This window comes from Parasteatoda tepidariorum, chromosome 2, assembly GCF_982258835.1.
Source record: "Parasteatoda tepidariorum strain Cologne lab strain chromosome 2, Ptep-v5.0, whole genome shotgun sequence".
NCBI classification, from domain to species: domain Eukaryota; kingdom Metazoa; phylum Arthropoda; class Arachnida; order Araneae; family Theridiidae; genus Parasteatoda; species Parasteatoda tepidariorum.
In genome coordinates, this window is record NC_141756.1 from 131,852,310 (window position 1) to 131,875,835 (window position 23,526).

At 30.4% G+C, this 23,526-nt stretch overlaps 2 protein-coding genes across 3 annotated transcripts in view; one reads left to right on the forward strand and one right to left on the reverse strand.

Annotated features, from left to right (window-relative positions):
• Vha55 (V-type proton ATPase subunit Vha55) overlaps positions 1-7,666 on the reverse strand; it is a 53,472-nt gene extending 45,806 nt beyond the window's left edge. The window contains exons 1-2 of the mRNA XM_043047554.3: positions 7,367-7,666; positions 2,472-2,527 (exon numbers count right to left, since the gene is read on the reverse strand). Coding sequence (XP_042903488.1) covers positions 2,472-2,527; positions 7,367-7,466 — 156 coding nt within the window. The 5' untranslated portion in view covers positions 7,467-7,666. The remainder of the gene's footprint in view (positions 1-2,471; positions 2,528-7,366) is intronic.
• A 68-nt stretch (positions 7,667-7,734) lies between these two features.
• Positions 7,735-23,526, forward strand: part of LOC107443916 (uncharacterized) — a 42,031-nt gene continuing 26,239 nt past the window's right edge. For both annotated transcript variants that reach the window (XR_015431919.1, XM_016057943.5), the window contains exons 1-5: positions 7,735-7,962; positions 12,924-13,047; positions 16,356-16,418; positions 20,243-20,447; positions 23,422-23,519. Coding sequence is in view for 1 of the 2 variants with exons in the window: in XM_016057943.5 (XP_015913429.2) it covers positions 7,928-7,962; positions 12,924-13,047; positions 16,356-16,418; positions 20,243-20,447; positions 23,422-23,519 (525 nt within the window). In the remaining variant the exon portion in view is untranslated. The remainder of the gene's footprint in view (positions 7,963-12,923; positions 13,048-16,355; positions 16,419-20,242; positions 20,448-23,421; positions 23,520-23,526) is intronic.

Genomic DNA, 23,526 nt, shown 5'->3' on the forward strand with positions numbered 1-23,526 from the left:
CTTTTTGTTTCTAACTTTGTGACAATTGTCTTTTTTCCTTTGCAAAAAAATTTAATTAATTAATTAATTTTTTATAAAAAAAAGACACTTTAAAACATTAATAATTTTACACTAGTTAATAATTGTAAATTTTTTTTTTATCACAACAGATTCCTTTTAGATAGAGAACAAGCAGCTTTGAAACTTGGACTGCAATAATAGAAAATTAGAGAAATCCAGATTTAAAAAAAAAAAAAAAAACAATTTAGTAACATAAATTAACAAAATAAATTGAATAAATAAATATATTTTATAATTGCATAAAATATATTGCTCATATATATTTCCGCACATAAACAATTAAAAACTTTATAAAGCCATAATGAATATTGAAACAATCCTTTTTATCCCTCTTGCACTAATAATTATAAATAGGGAAATATAAACTTTAAAAAAAAAACAAATAAAAAAAAAACAGGCATATAAGGACAAAAAGCTAAAATTCAGAATTAAATACTTTTTACCAAAAAAAGAAGACAAATATCAAGGAAGCTCTGACCCCTAAAGTGGAAATATGAGAGACAAAAATCACTTTGATTTATTGGCGAACAAAAAGGGCTACAGGTCCGGGGCCCCCACCAGGGGGGAAGGTGGGCGCACGAGCCCACCTTCTTACTTAAGCTTGAAGCTTGAGGGGGGGGGGAATTTTTACACTAAATAAACGAACAGTTTTGGGGGGGAATTTAGAATTTGCCCAAGAATGCACCAAAGAGCTTGGAGGGGATGGGGGCCACCGCTACAGTTGGTGTAGAGCAGAACTCTCTACCTATGGCAACATTTGGCATGCTTTCACCATCAGTGTATGGAGACGAAGAGTCATAGAAGAAGGAAGTACTTTAGTTTCTGTCTTGATTTTCATATAGATTGAATTCTTATAAGTTAGAAAACTATATGGAACTGAAAACAATATTGACCATAGTTCTAAAAGAAAGTGTTGTGGCAATTTTGAAAAATGTGTTTGACAATTAAATAGAAAAAATATTGAGAAAAAGGAAAATATCCTTCAGGGTTGCCACAGAAAAAAATGAACAAAATTGTTGCTTTTAGTAGCCTAAAGAATGAAAATAGTAGCCGAAAATTATGAAAACAGTTGCCTAAATAAGAACAAAATTTTTTAAATAATATGACGAAAATTTTATTAAATGACTTCATTGTAATATACCATGATCCATTTAGTCAAGTTGGTGGCAAATATGATAATTTCTAAATAAACGTAAGTGTTCTAGAACTAAATTTTTATATAAAAAAAAATTGTATATTTGCAGAACATTAAATCTCTTAAATGCTAGAATTAATGCAGAAAAAGAATTTTTTGTTAAAAAAAAACATACTCTTTCTATTAATTTTCCCTTTCACATAATTTTTCCTCTTATCAATAATTGATTTAGCAAATATATGTGTATGTATATAAAAAGTGATTACTAAAATTCGAAATTCATGCATCATAGTATCATATTAAAAATTGGATTCTTTAAAATCATGCAGAATTTCGTAGCAATAACTGTTGAAAAGGTGATTGAGAAACAAAATAGATTTACAATGGAATCTGTGCAAATTGAGCGCATTAAAAAGTGATGACTCAAATTTGCAATTCAATATTTTTTTTATTTTTTAGAAAAAAAAATTCATTATTTTCGAAGCTACCGTGGGCAGCAGGTTGATTTAAAACAGGTTCTGTACTGTATTATATTTTCTATTAGTTATTTAGTTTAACAATGGTGTATAACACATACTGACTTCTCACAACTGTAAAAGCTCATCAACACAATATATACCAATGTTAAGCGTGCACAAACACGTTAGTATACGAAACTACTGTTTGTAATTATTTGTGTTTCAAAGTCAGTAGCTATGCCAGCGCTATCAATACAGTTTCTCGTGGCAAAATTTGCAAGTTCAAGAAAATTGTACTTTTTTTTAAATATCTTGTTAACAATGAAGAAATGTATTTTGAAAAAAATTAACAGATGAAAGTATATATAATAACAAAATAAAATGTTATAACAGAATATTTTAAATTTTTTTCGGGGGGGGGGGGGGGGTTGTTTGTTAGAGGTTTGCACCCTCTTTTATATTATTCTGCCAGCACCCTTGTATACAACTAAGATAAGGAGGAGAGGAAAGTAGGAAGGGTCAAGACATGGAGCTGGTCTTCTGAGATGGAGGATTTGAGCATTGCAATCGTGAATAGAAAAAAATCAACTTGTCAATCAATAGAAAAAAAAGTCATAAGATATTTTATGGGAATATAAAATTGTAACTATTTTATTGAAAATATAAAAAAAAATATTTGAACTAATTAAAAATCAATCTAAGAAACTTAATGTATAATAGAAAATAATGTATAATAGTTTTAATGTATAATAGTATAAAAGTTTTTTTAGAAAAAAAGAAGAAAAACTTAGTGTAGATATACAAATCAAAGAGCCTACCTTGACATCATCTAATATAACAAGAGGTCCATTAACTCCAGAGACTGTTTTATAAGCTACATTACAAAAAAAAATGTCTTAGTTAAATGAAAAATATTTTAAAACAATTCATGATAACCTTAATATAGATAAAAATGTAAATAGAAGAATAAAATCAATGATCACTAAAAGAGATTTTCAATTTTAATTTCTTTCAACTACTGAATTTATTAATCATTCTTCAAATAGTAATAGATGTTTCTTTATGGATCAAAATTTCCCTAATTTTTTTAGCACAATAACTTCTGTTTTAAAACATTTTTGGAAAATAAAATTTATGTAAGAAAAAAATTCATTTGATTTCACACTCTTGAATAAGCTGGCTTAAGTACTATAATTAATTGAAATCTTAAAATACCTTAATTTTATCTTAAAATAGTGATTCTTCATTAAATAAAATTTAAGATGCCACTCGAAAACTTAAGGAATTCCAACTAATAAAGTCGAATATTGACATGTTTTTTAACAAGGAAAATTTTTGCAAAGTAATATTCTTTAAAAGAATTTTTTGTAGAAATTTTAAAGAGATTTTTTTAGACCCCCACAAACTCATTCGAGTAATCATACATACAGTAAGACCTCGTTTAACACGTAGGTTACGTTCCATCAAAGTAGAGCGTAATGCGAAACAGCGCTAAACGAGGCTATCTTAACATGTAAATAATGGGGTTAGGGGAAGATGGATAGAAAATTGGTTAGGTATTAAATTTATTAATTATGTTTTTTTCAATAAAAATAAAACCAAACATCTATTTCCTACAAAAATAAAAACAATATAAACGAATATTTGTACCTATAAAAACAAATAAAATTCTAAGTCACTCAGATCATTCAGTGTATTTTGTGTTTCCAATTTTCTGCCTTTTTGTTAAGAGGGCATCTAATGCAGTTTGTGTTTTCCTTTTGTGTTCTGTTAGAAGTTGTTGATAAGTTGATAAAACATCTAGCTTTTGAACTCCTGTCAAAATTTGGATCATTTTCAACAAATCGGTTCATAATTTCAGTTATAATGGTCAAATTCCTCTTTATAAACACCATTGAAAGTTCTTTTTGCTCTTCTTCGAAATCACTACTTTCAATTTCTTTGTTTTCTTCTCGTTCAGTTAATTCCTTGAGCTCATCATTAGCAAGACTAGCTGCTGTTTTTTGCACTATTTCTTCGGCGTCTTCCACATTTACCTCATCTAAACCGGCTTGTTTTGTTAATTCCACTATTTCTTCCATTATTTCATTCTTATCGACAGAGTGTCCAATGTGTTCGCTCTTACTTAAATCTGGCCAAATGTTCTTCCTTACTCCTTTCAAAGATCTTTCTGTTATCTCATTCCAAGAAAGGTTTATGTTTTTTACAGCATTCATGATATTATAGTTTTTCCAAAATTCTCTTATTGTTTGCTATTCTTCTCTGTCTATTTTGTGAAATATCTACTTTAATGTTCGCCGCAAGTAATAAGCCTTAAAATTGGATATAACGCCTTGGTCCATTGGTTGGATTAAGGCAGTTGTGTTAGGCAGCAAAAAAACCTCTTTGACTGGAATACATGTTAAGTCTGATAAGTTTGTTGGGTGGCTTGGAGCATTATCAATTAATAGTAGTGCTCTATGTTCAAGTTTTTTAATTTCGTAATAATGTTTAGCAGACGGGCAGAAATGTTCAGCAAACCAATTCTAGAAAATTTTCATAGCTATCCATGATTTTTTATTAGACTCCCAAATTACAGGCAAAGTTGATTTAGATATGCCATTCATCGCTCCTGGGTTTTTTGGAGTGGTAAACTGGTAATGGTTTTAATTTGAAATCTCCGCTTGCATTACCACCCAGTAGAAGTGTTAAGCGATCTTTTGCGGCTTTAAATCCCGGTGCTCGTTTCTCTTCATGGGATAGAAATGTTCGTTTTGGCATTCTTTTCCAAAACAAGCCTGCTTCATCAACATTAAAAACCAATTCTGGAGGATAGTTTCCTTGTTCAATTATTGTTTTTAATGTCGCTGGGTATTCAGCCACCGCTTTCGTATCACCACTTGCTGCTTCTCCTGTAATCTTTATGTTGCAAAGATTATTTCGATGTTTAAATCTATTAAACCATCCTCAAATAGCAACGAAAGTTTGACTTATGTCACTTGCCTCAACCTGAATGTAATTAAAACTTCTTCTAGCTTTTTCCGTTATGATAGACTGGCTTGATGGCATATTGCGTTCAATTTCGTGGTTAATCCATACAGACAGTCGTTTTTCCATTTCCTCTATAATGTTATTTCTAGAATGGGTAATTCTAGTTGCAAAGCTTGACGTAGTTGCAGTTGCTAATGACAGTATTTTTTATTTATTCCTAAGAATTGTCCTTATTGTTGAAGTTGCCAAATTCAATTCAGAACTAATTTGAGATTGACATTCATCAGAATCTAATCTTCTAATCCCTTGCATTTTAGTTTCCAGTGAAATGCTTTTTCTGGTTGCTTTCTTTTCTTGTTTTTCATTATCACCCATAATAAAAACTAAAGATCATAATATTTGTCACTGTATTAATCGTTATAGTATTATATAAATTTATATGTACTTACAATAATGTCAACAAATGTTTCAAATGATAAAAATGGGTTCGCACAGCACCGCACCAAACAAGAAACACGACTGCATTGTTTTGGATATGTGATGTACATATTTGGGGGAGTCCTCAGGTTGAAATAAAAGAGCGCTAAATGAAACAGCGTTAAGTGGGGTCTTACTGTACTTCGCTTCCCTGTGTAACAATAAGTAATAACAAATATTGAGAATCAAACAAAACTTTTATAAGTTTTGAGATCAGAATATTATTGGTGATCACTTTAATTTTATTTAATCTAAAAAAGTCTACCTAAATTGTATCATAAAATAATTAAAATCAATATTTTGATTGATAATAATTAAAACTCAAGAGTTATTGCCTGTAATATAAACTGAATATTTATAATATTGATCTTAAAGTAAGTTTTTATAAAAACCAATTATTGGTTTGAATAATTCTGCCTAGTATATATTTTATATATAACGCAAGTATTATGTCATCATTCACATACGAAGAAACTTACCCCATGTTTTTGTCAGATTTTAACACTTTTCGAATTGTTTTTGACGTGAAAACCTAATCCTGATATTTGTACATTCAAAAGAAGTAGAATAACTTTTTCCTTTTGAAATTGCCCAATTTATTTCCTTTTGCAGGAAAAACATACATAAATATTTTAAAAAAAATTTATTTCATAATATTTCATAGCTTTTATATTTTTAAGAAAATTTTATTTCATTTCTACAAATTACTTACCTATTTTCTCAAAACAGATTTTTTATTAATAAGTATAAATAGAACTTTCTGTGAAAAGTCGCAAAAGTAAGTCAACAAAAAAATTTGGGCCTCTCAGGGGTCTGTCCAAGCCAAATTTACTACTGTTTAGCGATACCTTCACAAATTCAACGGTAGCGTCGCAACATACTTTTCTTAACTTTTTCTTAAAATTTTATTTTTTTGTCTCGTAAAAAACGATAAATTCATATTTTTGTGTTGTTTTTTTTAATATAATTTTTACAAATTAAGCCTAAATTTTTTAAAAATAAGTACCTCTCAGAAAAACCTAGACAGACCCCTGCCTCTACTAATTTTTTTAAAAAAATAGTTGCACTTTCTTGTGTCCAGCGAAACTGAAAAGCATCATACAAACAATGGTTAATTATTAATTTCGTTTTAATTGCAGTAATACAATATATTAACCATGTTAAGCTAAAATCAGTACTGCATACAAAACAAATCATGATTTGTTTCTTACTTTTTGTGTAAAGGTTCAAGAATTTTAACAAAATTATGCTTTTCCCCAAACATCTTAGAAAAAAAAAATATCCTGAATTTGAGAAGCTACTAATTTAATGATATGCATCAATTTTCAATTTATTCATATTCAATTGCCAAACATTGTTAACACGTACAAGCAAGTTTCTAACAATAACCTGACAAATAAATCTTAATAAAAAAATTTTTTTAAATAAATAAAGTTAAGCTATACAGTGAACATAAATTTATTCAATAAAAATTAAACACACATACTAACTAGTTAACTTTGGAGACATATTCTAAAGATATAACCAGATTAGGTTATAATTCAAATTCAACAGTTTATGAACCTGCTCTATTTATGAGCAGTAACACTGCTGATCTTATCGACCTAATAATTAATAAAACTGCGATTTATATAAGAGTTCCAACTCTGTTTTGTGTTGTTTTGAACTTTTTAAATTTATAAATACATAGATAAATTTAATATATTATAACAGTAACCAAATAAAATGTACAATAGTCATTTTATTAAAAAAAAGGAATTGTATGTTAGATTTTTATTTACAAAAATAAAGATAAGCAAACATAACTTTAATAATTTGATAAGGAGCAAGCTGAGGAATGACCACATGACTATCTGAGTAACAGAAACTGGTTGATTTATGACCCTATTGTGTGAAAGATAACAGTGCTTGTTCCTAGACAGATGTAATACCCATACAAATTTATTTTGAAATTAACATAAAACTTGTAATTTTAACTTTTTAATAAAACTTGTAATTTTTTATGCATGCACAATTATAATTATTAAAATACCTTTTTTTTATTACGAAAATACAAAAAATAGCTAGAACAAAAATGAGACAGATAATACTCACTGTCTTTTAAATAATAAAAAAATATACCTCTATAAAAGGGGAGAAAATCGAAATCTTAAAAAATTAATTACTTTTGATTTAACAGAGCAAAACTTACTACAGGAACGACTAATTTTGGAAAATACTTGGTGTTATTTAGAAAGATTATTTACATTTATCAACTTAAACTTACTTATTCGTGGTTGAGATATGAAATCTCGCGTAACAACTAATGAATGTTCTTTTAAAGCACGATTAGCACTCATAGAAGGCATGGCTGTTTTCGTAGACATCTTTAGTTATTAATGCGATAACAGATCGAGCATAGAATAGAAATTAACAATAATAAGCACAACTTCTGATATTCTCTTCAGCTCGTCTGCTGCCGACGCCTACAGTTGCTCACTTCACTTTACCTTTAATCACATGATAAGGTGGGAATAAAAATAGAGCCAATACCTCAAGGGAATGTTTTTCACTGAATACAATTCAAGCAACTCCAATCATCGTGAAGGGTAATCCTGTCCTAGTTTGGACTCAGCAGCAACAATACATCTAAACGTAGTAATTTTAGCAGAAATCTTGTGATCTATGATTGTTTAATGTTTTCTGTGGTTGTTTGAAATTTTACTTGTCTAATTAAACTATATGTATATTTGTAAGATATATTAGTAGAAAACAATTATGTTCTTCAAACGTTCCGTTTTATTTTCAATATTTCTATTTATCTTCGTTTTACAATTAGTAAATTCCGATGAAGTGCCCACAAATATTATGGAATGTTAAAGGGTAAAATACTTTTCTCACTGTTTTGGTTTATTCTAGTGTTATTTGTTTTGGGAATATTGCCACATCATTACAGAACATATCCAGTCACATAATTTCCTACAAAAACTCTAGGAACTGAAATCTTTTTCACTGTAAACTAGACTTAAAAAGATACTTTAGTAACTGTTGCGTCTTAGATTCTTTGCTTTGCCCCATCTAACCCCCTCCCCCATCTATATTAAGGATATGTTTTGAATAGCAAACTAAAAGAGGCTTATTTATTAAGAAACTTTAAAAAATGTGTGCAACTCTCCTGCAGATTATTTTGTGCATCAGAATCCAAGTTAATATGGGCATTTCAAAGGATAATGTAGCAAATAAATAAACATTTATCAGCGGCCCTCCGTTAACAAATTTCTTAGTTCTTAATTAACTATTATTGTTAACTAATTTTATTAATAAAGTTAACTGTGGCAGGATAATCGCCAAGGCTTTGGAACTTCAGGCCAGCAATAAACTTAAAAAAAAAAAACAGCTCAGAAAGTCCCTAGAGGTATAACTCGTAAACAATCCCATCTGCATGTTTAAAACAAAAAAATTGCTGGTTTAAAATCTATTTGGCACCGTATTGATTGTAGTTGGTCAGCGACAGATCATGATATGGAAATATCCCCACTGTTTTAGATGTAAATCAAAAATTGCAGTTTTAAAGAATTTCCTCTTCATGTAAAGTAAATGCAGGTTAGTTCCATCAAAAAGTCCAGCACGGAGGCAAATTTCTCCCAATATTTAATCTAGGAGTTCCCTTGTCTTCTGTATTAAGTTCAAAATGACAAGGCTTGGTAATGGAGCATTAGTAGTCGTAAACACTAAAATTGGGCCTGCTGCTCATTGACAGTTATAAAAAAAAGTCTATAAAAATTTAAATATATTTTGTATTTGTAAGACCAGTCATGAGCTTAATCTCTCTTTGTTATATCATGTGTTCTTTCAATGTTTCTTGTTAATTTCTTTATTTTTTTCTTCAAATAAATTTTAAAAATTGATCCCATTGCTGTTATTTCTTACTGATTTTTTTTAAGGTTCCGTGCAACTACCCGATATACCCAGCAATGTTTTTTTAAAGTTAAGTGCCACTGCCAGTATGCATTTGACCGGTACTCGAACACTGATATTTCTCCTAATCTAACTTCCGCAGATATTAAAATATCGAATAAATCAATATATCAAAAAATAAATTAAAATCAAATCATATATTTCGGACATTCACCAAAGCCAATGCCCCCCCCCCCAAGCTTTAAGTTGGCGCATCGTGCGCCCACCTTCCACCCTGGTAGGGACCCCTTACCAAAGCGACTATGTGATGGCTGACATTCACGGTAACATATATATACAGTGGTACCTCGAGATACGAGTGCCCTAACATACGAGTTATTTGAGATACGAGCTGTCGAGCGAGCGAAGTTTTGTTTTGAGGTAGGAGGAACGGCCATGCAAGCCCTTCTTGTCCTCGATAATGCTCCTGCTCACCCACGAACGTCGAACCTGACATCCTCTAAAAGTTCAAGTTTATAAAGGCTCTCTATCTACCACTTAACACCACTCCTATCCTGCAGCCCATGGATCAGCAGATGATTTCTAATTTTAAAAAACTGTACGCTAAGCACCTGTTCCGACGCTGCTTTGAGGTGACAGAGAACACAAACCTCACCCTTCGAGAGTACTGGAGGACCACTTTAACATTGTGATATGCCTCAGAATTATTGATCAGGCCTGGCTGAGTGTTACAACGAGGACCTTGACCTCTGCATTGAAGAAGCTGTGTGGTCGGAGTGAGTCTGTAGCTGAAAATTGTGTTGTCACCTGAGTCTGTGAATCCGAAGTGCCAGTGGAGGAGGAGATTGTGTCTCTCGGAAAATCCATGGACCTGGTGATGGGTGAGAGAGATGTGAACGAGCTCGCCGAGGATCCTCTCAGGAACTGACGACCGAGGAATTACAGGAGTTACAGCCACAGCAGCATTTGGGGGTTCTGCAAGAAATTGGTTTCGAGGAAGAGCCAGAGATGGAGGAGGTTATCTCTACAAGTGAGATAAAAGAGTTCTTGGGAATGTGGGAGAGAATTTCTCAGCTCGTGGATAATAAACATCCCGAAAAAGTTGCAACTGGTCGTAAATCAGAGCTATTTAATGACACTTGCTTAACTCATTTCTGCAGCATTCTGAAAAGGAGGAAGAAACAAACCACCTTGGGCAGTTTTTTTTTTTAATCCGACTAAAAAAGCAAAGACCAGTGAAGAGAAAAGCAGTGACTAAAATTAAGCATATAGTAGCATTTAAGTTGTGTGTACGTTGCATTTAAGTGACCAAAATACAAATATGTATGTACGCTTTATAAAACCAGTTTTTTTTATATTTTACATTCTCTGTTATTTTGTTTTTGTACAATTTTCGTCATGTATACATTTTTCTTATTCAAAAGCATGTAAAAGAGCATTTTTGGGGCGGATTAATGGCATTTCAATGGGGACTCAACACGTAACTTTTGGGAACTCTTCATGACTGAAAGAGGTACAGATTTTGAGGCAAGATGAAGGTATGGAAGACGTGAAAATAACTAACAGCAAACGGACAAGTGGAAATCATGCATTATACCTACTAAGTGGTTGTTCCAGTAGTACCATACAGTTTCTCGGAGCACTCAAAGAACACCATTCGAACTTTTAACAGGAGTGAAAATGCGAGGACTTGTTGGATGGAGAGAATCCAAGACAGAGAGAATATTGGAGAAAAAGAATATCATGAACCGCTGGCAATACAATAAAAGAAGGAAGAAAGCCAATGAATATCAAGACTATCCAGATAACTCAGTTTCTATCTGGTCTCAAATTAAGACCAAAGTTCTCTACCAAATAACAAAAGTAAAGAAGAATGGTAGATATGAAGTATTAAAAGTTGAGAATCATGAAGGACCAAATAACACTTCGTCTTCACATGAACCGTCACACATGAAACCGTAATCTGTAAATTAAAAAAAATGTTTTTTATACTTTGCTTTCTCGTTTTCTTTTCTTTTTTTCAGGTAACTGTTTCTTAAGCTGATTTTAATGAGAGAATCAGGATGGCCGAAATGTAGTAGTTGTGGGAATTGCATCATTCGTCATCCTCGAAACCGCCTACTTCCTCATTGAAAGGCGACAGAGTGTCGAGACAGGAAAATTCCCAAATTAATAACTTACTTACTCATTTACACTTTAATAACAAATTAATAACTTTCTTACTCATTTACTAATTTAGCAGGCAGTCTTTGTCCTGCTATGCTGCGTGTAGGCAGCTCTCGCCGATCATGGTGTCATTGTTAAACTACTGTCTTATTTTTCTCCCTTGCTCCACAAATCACTACATATATATATACATTACGGTTCTGTTGATAAAATGTGGCATGTTCATATAACTAAATTTGAAATTTGCTTCTAACATTGAAGAAAAGATACACTTATTATTATTAGAAAATTTTAATTTTGCTTCTTTAAAAATTTATTATAATTAGAATTTTTAAAGAACTTAGGCGTACTACAAAAATGCAGTGTTTTCACTACAGCGCGAGAATCTCGCATATTTTTTTATTTTCTCGCATTAAAAAATGATTACCGCGAGAAATTCGCGCATTCTATAGTAAACCAATTTCAAAATTCGCGAATTTCTCGCATTTTGAAAAAAATTTCTAATTTGCGCCATTTAGAATGAAATCTGTTTCACTTTTCTTCCTGGATCTTTTATTATTTTCAACATCTGCACCTCTTTCAGAACGCATTTCTCTGCAACCACGTGTTTACCGTAGGTAAGGTTTCTTCGAGTAAGATGTTCAAATTTTTTGCTCGTTAATGTAAGATGGACAAATACCTTGTAAATATCTTCTACTCCGAAACGGACAAATGAAAATGAAACAAATGTGGGTAGAAACGATCAAAACGAAACAAATACGCATTTGAGCAACATAATGAGAATAGCTGATGAAAAAGTAGATGTAGAACATGTTCCATATAATGATGCAGCAAAAATATTCAATGCTTTAAGAATTAGAAGATGTTAAAAATGCATTATATTTAAAGAAATGATTTTTTTCCCAAGTCTCTTGGTGTTTTTTTTTTTTTTTTTTTTTTTAATTTTTGAAATCTCACTTAACTTTTTGAAATCTCACCCTGTTTTTGAGAAAGGGTGAGAAATTCTCACCCATTTTTTTTCTGAGATGAAAACACTGAAAAATGTCATTATAAACTTAACAGAAGGATGAAAAGATTAAATTCTCTAGATCAAGTAATTCTTGAGGTAGAACTATTTAAAAATTATAAGAACTAATATAATTTTAAATTTTCAAAAATGTATATTTGAATACTTAATGGAGCAACAGATCTAGCGTTCACCTTCCAATGAGGCGAACCGGGTTAGAATCCCAGTTGTTACAAATTCCGCATCCGGCTTGCAACGACCACAATGCTGACGTGAAATATCCTTAGTGGTAGATGGATTATGGGTTAGAGTCTCCTTGCCGTCTGGTTAACTGTGGGAGATTCTTGTGGTCTTCCTCTCCATGTAACGCAAATGCGGGTTAGATCAATCAAAAAGTCTTCCACGAGGGCAAATTTCTTCCGATACTTGATCCAGGAGCTCCCTTGTCTTCTGGATTGGGTTCAAAATTACAAGACTGCGAAGTTGAACATTAGTAGTCGTAAACCCATAAAATTGGGTTGGCTGTTCCAAGATGGTTATTAAATAAAATTATGAAAAACTTGGTGTTTTACATAACAGACAAATATGCTGAAAATCAGTGACATATTCTTTTTTTAATTTGCCTAATTAAATTTGATGCCTAATTAGTGAATATTGATGACACCATTTTTAAGTTAAACATTTAAGATGATAGCATTTTTAAGGATATCATTTTGATAATTTTTAAAAAGAAAAAATTTCATGCTTTTTTCAGGAATGCATTGCTTGTGAAACCCGTGTCAGCTTTAGAACGAGACGACTGGTCTTTTAATGAAAATGTTGAAACCGTTTTGAGTAATAATAATAATGCCAATATTTTGGTTTTCTCTGTGAATAAGGTAAGGCATAATTTGCTTCTTGAAAATGATAATTTTTATTGTGATTTCTTTGCTGAATAAGGATCTTAGATAAAGGCTAATAAAATATAGCAGTATATTGACAGACAGGTTGCTATGACAACTGCTGTTCTAAAAAACTATTATGATTATTTATTACCACCTCAGGTTGTATATTATGAATCTGCAAGTAGACTATTGATAAACATGACTAGCAAGAACTTCTAAAATATGTTTGTGTTATATAATTGCTTTCTTCCCTTTATTTGATTTTCTTACAGAGTTCTTAGTTGTCTTGATATCTCTGATTTTGTTAATAAAAATATATTTCCCTGATATATATATATACAGTGAAACCTCCTGTTATGGACACTCCTGCAAAGCGGACGCCTCTCAATACGGACATATTTTTAATTCCCCGGGAATCTTCTATGAATAAACCATTACGTACATTCTCCGCAAAGCGGACACTCCCGTAACCAGACGCGGACAGTCATTTTGGTCCTGAAACGTTGTTTTTTACCTCTACAAACCGGACACTACTTTTTCTAAATAAATTGCAAGCTAAAAAAATTTAACTTTTCACCATTTTTAAAGCATGCTAATAAAACTTTTTGCCTTATCCATGACTAAAAATATTGTTAAGCTATTTCACCACCGAAAAATCAATCTTTCTCCTGTCACCTTGCCTTATCTTTGTAAAGAAAGGAGTGAAAATGGTACTGCACAATTCTGACATCGGCATCTTTTGATCTGGACCATACAGGTTATGAGACCCCTCAAGTTGAAATGACTTCTTTCAATGCTTCTTTCCCATTGAAAATTTCCTTAATTTTCTTATCAATTTGAAGACTGTATTTAACACAACTTGGGTAAAAAAAAAGAGAACAGAAGTATAATCTTTGAGGTGTTTATATAAATGAAACATTTATTCAGACACTTGATAGCTGATCAATTGTGAATAATCATCTCCATAGGTCCTCATGACTTACAGGTATGCATTACTTTTTTTCTGTGAATCATGGAAGGTTTATTTTCCAAGAAGGTATTAACCATGTTCCCTATCAAATGATAAGTAGGTGTAAGGGGATGTGAACCTAATAATTGAAACGGACTGAGGACAGTACGCTCCTATTTGGTATCATATGTCTAACTTGAGTATCTATGCTAATAGGAAAATTATATTTATTTATCTGTAGCTACATCCAGAATTATGTATTTATATCAAACTTCCTTATATATTCTTTTTTATCTTTCTTATTGTTTAAATAAATATTCTTGTAGATATTTACAGTATCCTTGTAGATATTATTTAATTATTTCTACATCTTTGAGAATATTCTAAAAACAATTTACGGTGTTAAATTTCGTTATTAGGGTACCCTTCCCGTAAAAGGACAACTCTCATAATCGGACAAATTTTTTGGTCCCATGAATGTCCGCTTAACGAAGGTTTCACTGTATATAGTTTGTCTAAGGAAAGAACTCCCGTAACCATTTGTCTGGTCCGTGGCGGTGACTATGGTAACGAGGTATAACTATTTTAAGTAGGGGTGTGGGGTAATTGTTTAGGACAGGTTTTGGGTCGGGGCAGCGAGAGAAAGGGAATCTTTTTCCTCAGTCTATTTCGCTAGCCCTAGAGAGAAGAGAAGCTACCCTCTCTGAAATGCGCTATTCTTGTTCCCATAGCAGCAGACGGCCTCAGACTTTGTGGCAGGGGGAGTTCTTACCATAAGCAAACTATATAAGCTTTTTGTCCTGATATTCCTGATTTATATGTGAGTTCAGAACCTTCCATTCTCTATGGATACAAATGCAAAATTTTAAAATGATTGATTTGAATGAACAAAAAATATTGATTTTTGATCTAATACATTAATGATAGTAAAAATTGCAAAGTTTGGCAGTTTAAACTTAGGGAATATTATAATTATATGTGGTTCAGGCCTTATCTGCAGAATTCCTTGTTTGTAACTCTTTGAGAATTAGATAATTTTATTTAAAAGAAATGTTATTTTCAATAAATGTCATTTTCAATAAATGCAGTAACAAAACTGTGTAGTGACCGGGTGAGAAAGAATATTACCAATGTAGCTCATACATGTTGTTAAAGGCAACTAAAATGGGTACCCAGCGCCCAGGGGGCTGAACCTCCAGGTTGGGGGTTCGGCATGGGACCAACTTCCCCACAATGTAACAGACACCCAGTTCAGAAACCAGCACTGTGCATATATCAACTCCATTTTACCCAGACGACTCGGCCTTGAATGGGACTTGAGATTTGGTACATGGAACCTCCACACCCTATATAGGGGTGGCTCACTCAAACAATTTCCCAGAGGCAGACCCGCTACTAGATGGCTCAACGACTTGATTGAGCAAAAATGATTTGAAAACCCTAAAGATTAGAATTGGAAGGGTGTTGCCTTGGATAGGAGACACTGGCATTTGTCAGCTGTTGAGGCAGCCAAGGCCTGCAGGGAGCTGTTGTGTTGACAAAGAAGAAGCAGTAACAAAATTTATCAATTCATGTCTTTAATCTGATTTTAGAAACGATCAGTTCCATTATATAATACAGTAATTCTCAAACTATATATATTGTGGACTGAAGGATCATCGAAGGTACTTAAGTACTAAACTGTTAAACAACATATTCACCATCCTTATCTGTTTTAAATGTGTGAAAGCTAATACTTAGAAAAGGAAATTTGATGAATTTAAGAAATTAAAACAACTGCAGTCCTTGAGTATTTTTTTTAAAATGTGTATAGTAAAACGTTATTTTGAAATTATATACTGTTAAAATATCATAATTAATACTAAATTAACAAATCACATACCGAGGATTCTACAAATCGCGTATTATATTCATACTCTACTACAAATCACATATTGAATTTATAATTACAAATAGTATGCTAATTTTTTAAAAGTTAAATACTATTGAGATGAATACTTAAATGGATTCTTAAATAATATGATAGATTTTTAAATTTTGTATGAAACTATAATAAATAATCAGAAATTATCGTTTTTAATGGAGTTGATTCGATAATCTTTGATGCTAAATTCATTTAAATTTAAGCTAATATAATACTAGTTGCAAAACAATTATGTTGATCACTTTTAGTTTTTAAGAGAGCCATTCTTTTCCTTGTGTAACATATACTTTGAAATTTACATTATTTGACTTTGCTAATGAACTAACAACTATTGTTTTTATTTGTCATTATGGTTTCCTTGTCAGAACATGCGTAATATTTCAATATATTTATTGCATTTGGGAATTATTAAAATTGTTTCTTTTCTAGCTGAGCTCTGAAGACTTCTCTTCCCACGAAACATCCCCCAACAGTACAATAAGCAATTTACAAGTATGTTTGTTGCAATGTATTCTTTATTTAAAAGTATTTCAATTTTAGCTTCTTGTTTTGAACGTAAATAATTGGGAATCCGGTGAAATAAGGGACAGGCAATAAAATTGAAACAATGTGAGGTTGTTTTACATTTTATAATATAGACAGGGTATCTGCGCACCTGGAAAGTCATGAATTTCGGTGTTGAACAAAATTTGTCATGATTTTAACTATTAAAACAAAAATAATCATGAAAAGTCATGGATTAGGTTTGCTAAAAAATCTAATTTTTAACATCGAATCTACCCCCCCCCCCCTCCAATTTTATGGTGTTCTGAATGATGTCTGAATTTGTAACGAAATCCCCACTCAGTCTTATTTTATTAAAATGTAAAATGTTTTTATGTTCTTTAAAGAATTATGGTGTTTGAAAAAACGAGAGAAAAAACATCATTTTTAGAGCGAATAATTATCTTTTTAAACTTGTGTGATTTCAGAATTTTTGTTATTATTTATTTATTTTTATTTTATCAATTTTAAATTCTAGCTGAAGGCAAGCCAATCATTGGCGAATTTTTTATTTATTTTATTTTGATAACAGAAAAATCAGGAGTATTTCTTTCCTTTCCGATACACAAGAAAAGTATCTTTAGAATATAATTCTGGAGAAGAAAAAAAAAATTATTTGCTTTTGTATTTTTGTCAGCTATTTTATTGCTTCAACTCTTTCTTTACTCTGTTTTTTAAATCTATAAATATAAAGGATGCAGAGTATAAAATTTTAATTTTTGCTTTTTTTAAATTTATTGTCAGAGAATAAATTTGAAAATCTAAAATGTAGCAGATACCCTGTATGGATATGTACTTTCACAAATATTTTTAAATTCTGTGGATGCTTTTTTTTTAAATTTACTTTTTTTATGGTTATGCAAAAAAGAAACATTTCTTACTCTTATTAACTATTGATATTTCTAATGTATATATGTTAAACTTTGAAATCATTAGCATCGCAATTTTTAGGGTAGCCGATCGTTTTTTGAAAATAGAAGACAAGAACATGAAGAAAAATAAAATTTTATTTAAGTAATAGTAAAGAACAGAGACCCTAAAATAAGAACATTATATTTAAATCAAGTGATCACAACAATCCTGGTATGTATTTACAGTGTGCGAAATAAAAAATTGATTACCCTAAATAACTTTTGATCTAATGAATGGATCTTCACGTTCTGGGACTCAATCTTAATGCTTTGAGGGGGAGACCTCAATTATGCTAATTAATTTATGCTGATGGTATTTTAAGTTACGAAATCAGACACAGAAGCATACTTTCTCTGAATAAACATACCTTTTTTTTCGATGGATTTGGATTTATGTCCCCTAAACTATTCTCCTCATCTGGGAAATATGATTTCCAATTGTTTGGTCAGGAGAGCACTCCAGAGTTTGAACCCCTTAATGTTAATTTTTCTATTTGTGTATTTCGCTATATCTCGAGAACTATTTAATTGAATTGAAATTTTTTTTGCATACAATTGTAAAAATTTTTCGATTTAAAGATAATTCCCTGCAAAAATAACTTATAAAAAATAATTCTTATTTTGTATTTGATTTTTTTGATTATTTTAAAGAAGTAGTTTTAGAAGCAAAATGCAAAATTTGAGTAAAATAGGTTGAATAATTTATGAGAAATTGAATTTCAAAAATTTCAGATATTTAAAATTTGAGGAACTATTTGACCGCTCAAATTGTGTACTTTACATTTCAAACTTTTTTTTGACTATTCTTAAATAAAAAAACAATAAATATTTACAATAAGTTACATTTTGCATGGAAATTATCTTTGGATAAACGAATTTTGTAATTGTGTGCAAAATTTTTTCAATTTGGTTAAAAAGTCCTCAAGATATAACAAAATATGTAAAAAATAAAATTTACATTAAGGGGTCTAAACTTTGAAGCACTCTTGTGATCAAATTATTGAGACCATATTTCCCAGATTGCAGCTACCCTCTTTATTTTTAATTTCAGAAATTGTCAAATCCAAAGACATACTTGAGTTCACACCCTGGAGCCATTACGATTGAGTCCTAGAACATGAAGATCCGATCATTAGATCAAAAGTTATTCAGGGTGGTCCTTTTTTGTGCACTGTACGTATGTGTATGTATATATATGTATATATATATATATATTTCAGGCTTTTTTGACCGAAGTATTATTTGTAAAATTATTTTTCAACAAAAAAATTTTTAGGAGAAATTTTAATAGATTTCATAAAAAAATAAGCTAAAATCGTACTTTTTACTATTCTTTATTAAAGATAGTTTTTACTGATATTTGTTAAGTTCTAAATTTTGTTCATTTACGTCCTGAAAGATACATGAAAAAGTGAAATTTGAAGAATTGAAACTAGATTACTTAATACTGAACCATAAGTTTTGTGCTGCTGGTTTTTTTTTTTTTTTTTTTTTTTTTTGTTAATTATATTCTAACAAGTCAATTTTATCGAGGTTTTTTTTCCAACACTTTGTTTTATTTAAAGAGAAGCATGTTAATTTAGTGGTTCTAATAGACATAATTTTATTCATGTAATGTAAGACTGTGGTTAATGTTGTGGTAAACTCAACATTAATGTCATTCTCTGTTATGGATGATTCAAAAAAGTATTTCACTTTATTTTTTGAAAAAAAAACAATTGGACATTAATTCCTATTGTAGACATCTTTTTTCATAAAGCTATTTAATTAAATTTGCTCTCTGTCGTCAAAAGTAATATACTCTAGATATGTATTTTAAAGCAAAATAGTTGATAAAAATAAAGAAATAAATATATCTATTTCTTTTGATTTTTTTATTGCTATTTTAATATTAAATATGGGTATTTATTAATAATGAAAAGGCTCTCTATAACAATAATTTCTTGCGCTATTACAAATGTGTCGCTATAACAGACTTTTACTGTATTAAGTTGCCAGGGGAAAAAACAAAAATATTGCATTTGTGGGGAGAGTAGATATCGACAATATCAACCTTCATCTATGAAAAGGTACCCCTCTATAGAATCAGGTTAACATGCTTTATATACTAGTGAATTGAAATTATATTTTTGTACTGGTAGATACACTACAGTACTCCCCCACCAGAATTATATCTGCGATATAATTAGATGAACGAATACCCCTAGTTGATTCATTTCAGTTTTGTGAGAAGCCGGGAGAGCTGCATTAAGATCACCATATTTTTTTGAGAGCTGCATTAAGTTCACCTTACTTTTTTTGAGTGCTGAACGTGAGAGCTGTATTAAGTTCACAGTCGTGGTTGCTCCTGTGTTGCCATTAGCAATCGAGTGTATGCAGGCCGACATTGTTCGAAACTGTGTAACAGTGCTAGGATGTGTCGGAGTCACAAGTATCAATTCAACTGTTCATTGTGTACCTTCCATCGAAGTAGGCGTGTTCAGATCGAAGTGGGAGTTACTGTCGATGTAGGCGTGTTGACATCTCCTCCAAAGGTCACCGGGGTAGTAGATACCAGCCATGTCAACCTCCATGTATGAGACTCCATAGAATCGAGTTAACATTGTCTTATATACTGGTGAATTGGAATTATATTTTTGTAGTGGTAGATATACACTACACCTTTAAATACTTTTATTTGGAGGAGAGGTTATCATAGAAGTTTAAAGGCATTAATGATTTTGAGTGAAATGTGAAAACCAGAATTTTTTTGTGAATGTTGAATATAAATCTGCTACTTAACATTAAAAGTAAAAACAGTTATATAAATTCAGAAATTAATAATTTTTAACTCAACATTTAATAAAATATAAATTCTTGCAGGATTTTCTGGATACTAGGCCTTACATTTATATGTCCTCAGTGAGAGATCCTCTGATTCGTCTTCACAATGTGCATTGCGGTGTTCAAGAGATTGTTGTTGATCAAAGCATAGATGAAAATATCTTGCAGTCTGTATCCTTGGCATTTGGGCAATCATGTGTTGTCATTTTACACTTATCAGATTTTGGAATTTTCAATACAAATGGTACATAGTATATTCATTCATTTAATATGTTTTTTAAATTTTTCAACATAAAAACAAATATGTTTCATCTTTAAAAAAGGTATAGTCGATAATTTCCTAATCTTTTGGTTCCATTGAATCCTTGAGTCAAAGTATTAAACAATCTTGATTTGTTTAATATCTTTTAAAAATTAAAATATCCAGGTTTTTTTTCAGTATTTAACTCAGTTTTTTTTTAAAAATCTAAATAAACTTTTTATACTTAAGCCAGTTTTTTTATATTTAAAACTGTAAAAATATGTTGTAAAATTTTGAAATTATTAAATCTAGAGTCAGAGTATTAAGCAATCTTGATTTATTTAATGATTTATTTTAAAAATTAAAAAATATCCAGTTTTTTTAATCCAAATAACCTTTTTGTATTTCAGTTTTTTATATTTAAATCTTTTTATTATAAATTTTTTTTATTTGAGAATATCTTTTTATTTTAATTTTTAAAACTGTCAAAACATTTTTGAAGTTATTAAATCTTATCACTGTCTTTCATGGACTAAACTTATTCACTGGTTGTGCATATTTTATCGCAATTCTGTTAAACAGTCGATGCACTCTTCAGTCCTGAGGGCCGAAATCCGTCTTGAGAAAAGATCAATGGATCCATCCACCCATTAATATTTATTTTTTTAATATTTTTCTTTTCCTTTAAAAAAATTTAACTTTTATTTTCTGAAATATTAATTTTAAAAAATATGAGATAATTTTTAAAAAAATGAAATTTATAGAAATAGAACATAACTTAATGATGCTGGGAAAAATAGGTTGAGATATGAATAGCTCCAAGAAAAAAAAATGTGTTGTAATTCAGAGATTGGTGTAAAAAGATAGGTTAACGGTTATTTTAGTATTATTGGTTGTAAAAGAAGTGAAATAAGGAAAATAAATGTATCCTTTTACAAAAAAAAAAAAAAAAAAGGAATCACGTCATTGATATAATATATGGGTTCTCCAAATTGAGCTATAAATTTCTGCTAAATAATGCTAGATGGTCAAAAAATAGGTCTTTTTTAGTGGCATCATCCATTTCTTTAGTACATGAAGTTCCATTTACTGTTCCATAGACCCAGTTTGCACGTTTATCCAAGGAACATTCCAATATCAAAACTGAATTTTCCAGAAAATCACTACAGTGTTTGACAATCGTAATGTTTATTTACACTTGATGTTTGGCAAAAAAGTTGCAATAGGGTGGCTAAAATATTAAAAGTAGAGATTAAAAGATTTTTTATTATTTGATTGCTACTTTTTTCACCCAAACTATGTATTTTTAACTATAAATATTTTTATAATGTATCATTACGATTAAGTGTATCTTTACAAATTTAAAACCTGTTTTGTGTTGTTTAAATATTTCTAAAGATGAATTTCTATTTAATGAATTTTCCATATAACAAACTTATTATCAGGATTTAGAGACTTGGTAAAATAGAGGTCCAACTGTAGTTGGTTAATAAATTGTTAATAAACTTAAAATGTTATGTTACATTACTGGTTCAAAAATTTAAACCCTAAATTATATAAATCGAGATTTTTTTTTCTTCGCTGTCTCGATTGTCATTCTAAGTTACAAAAATTCACGATTTTCACTATTTTCTGTGCAATCAATATATATCAGAAACTAGTTATTTTATCATGATTATGTAAAGTTTTTGAAAATGTTTTTGAACTTTATTGATTTTATGTTTATAAATTAAGAAGTTTGAACGATAGAAAAAAATAATTTTTATTACTACAAGGATCCTAATTAAGATTTCTTTTCCAAAAGTGATTAAAAAAAATTTTTGATCGCTTAAAAAGTACTTAAATGGTTTTTACTTTTTGCTGAAAAATCAGACTACGCACTCTGATATAAATGTAGCAGGTGTTTTCAAATATTTCTGGATAGCCATATCATTTCCTCTAAATATTGAACAATAGCGAAAGTTACAAACTTTACATTGGCATATCAAAGTTATATTACTATATCAACTCTATTTTTTTAAAAAAGTTTTCCAGTTATCTAAATTTTTCCTCAATCAGATCAGCCGCAGTGATTGCTCCCGTTTCAGATTCACAGTGACACGCATATTGTCGCAGAATGTAACAGAGTTTTTACGGAATGTTTTTTCTTTTGAAAAGTAAAAAAATGTAGTTTTCTTTTCTACAGAAATTTATACTTAAAGTTTGAATCATGCACTTAGATAATCACTTTTTGTCACGCTCGCTGATAGTATTGTAAATCGATGTAATGCTTTGATTGTATTTCCGGCACTTTTGTTGTTTTTATATATCCCGATATATTTCAAACACTATCAAAAATTCGAATCTTGCAGAGTATTTACTTTTAAAGGCAATAATTCTATCGATTTTTAGGCAGTTATTGCTATTGATTTCTCCATAGTTTTTAATTGTGATATTTTTTATACAGTATTATTTATTGCAACTACCTAATCTCGTGACGAAACAGGCATTTGAGTAATCCCTTTTATAGGAGTCTGATTCGCACAATTTCGTCGTAGGTCTTTTTCTCAGCGATTACTACTACGTGTTTCATGATTTTTAAATTTTTTTTTACTGTGATGATTATTTACAAAATGGGAAGAAGGAAATAATTTGTTCCCCCCCCCCCCCAACAAAATGCGAGAATATCACCCATAATATTAGAATAAAAAATTATTACATGTTCAATTAAAAAAAATTATATAGTTATTTTTTTTTTTTTTGTAAATGCAGTACTTTTTCTCTTTTAAATTAATAACATATATGTCTGTTATTATTAAAAGTACCTTGCAGAAAGATATTAGTGCTAGAGAGTTTTGTCGCAGATAGCTCGAAAAAATTCTGCCTTCCTCTCTGGATGATTGACATTCTACTGCATTTTTAAAATGAACTAATCATTGTTGCTATCTTAAAAAAAAATCAAACCTTCTTTCTATTTATATGTGAAATTAAATTCTAGATCAGAAGCCGGAAGCAATTCAAAGAGTGTTCCTCCCTCTCCTTTCTGACGTTTCAAAAAATGTTGTCGGAATTTTCACAGCCGAAAAGTCATCGTGGGTAAGAT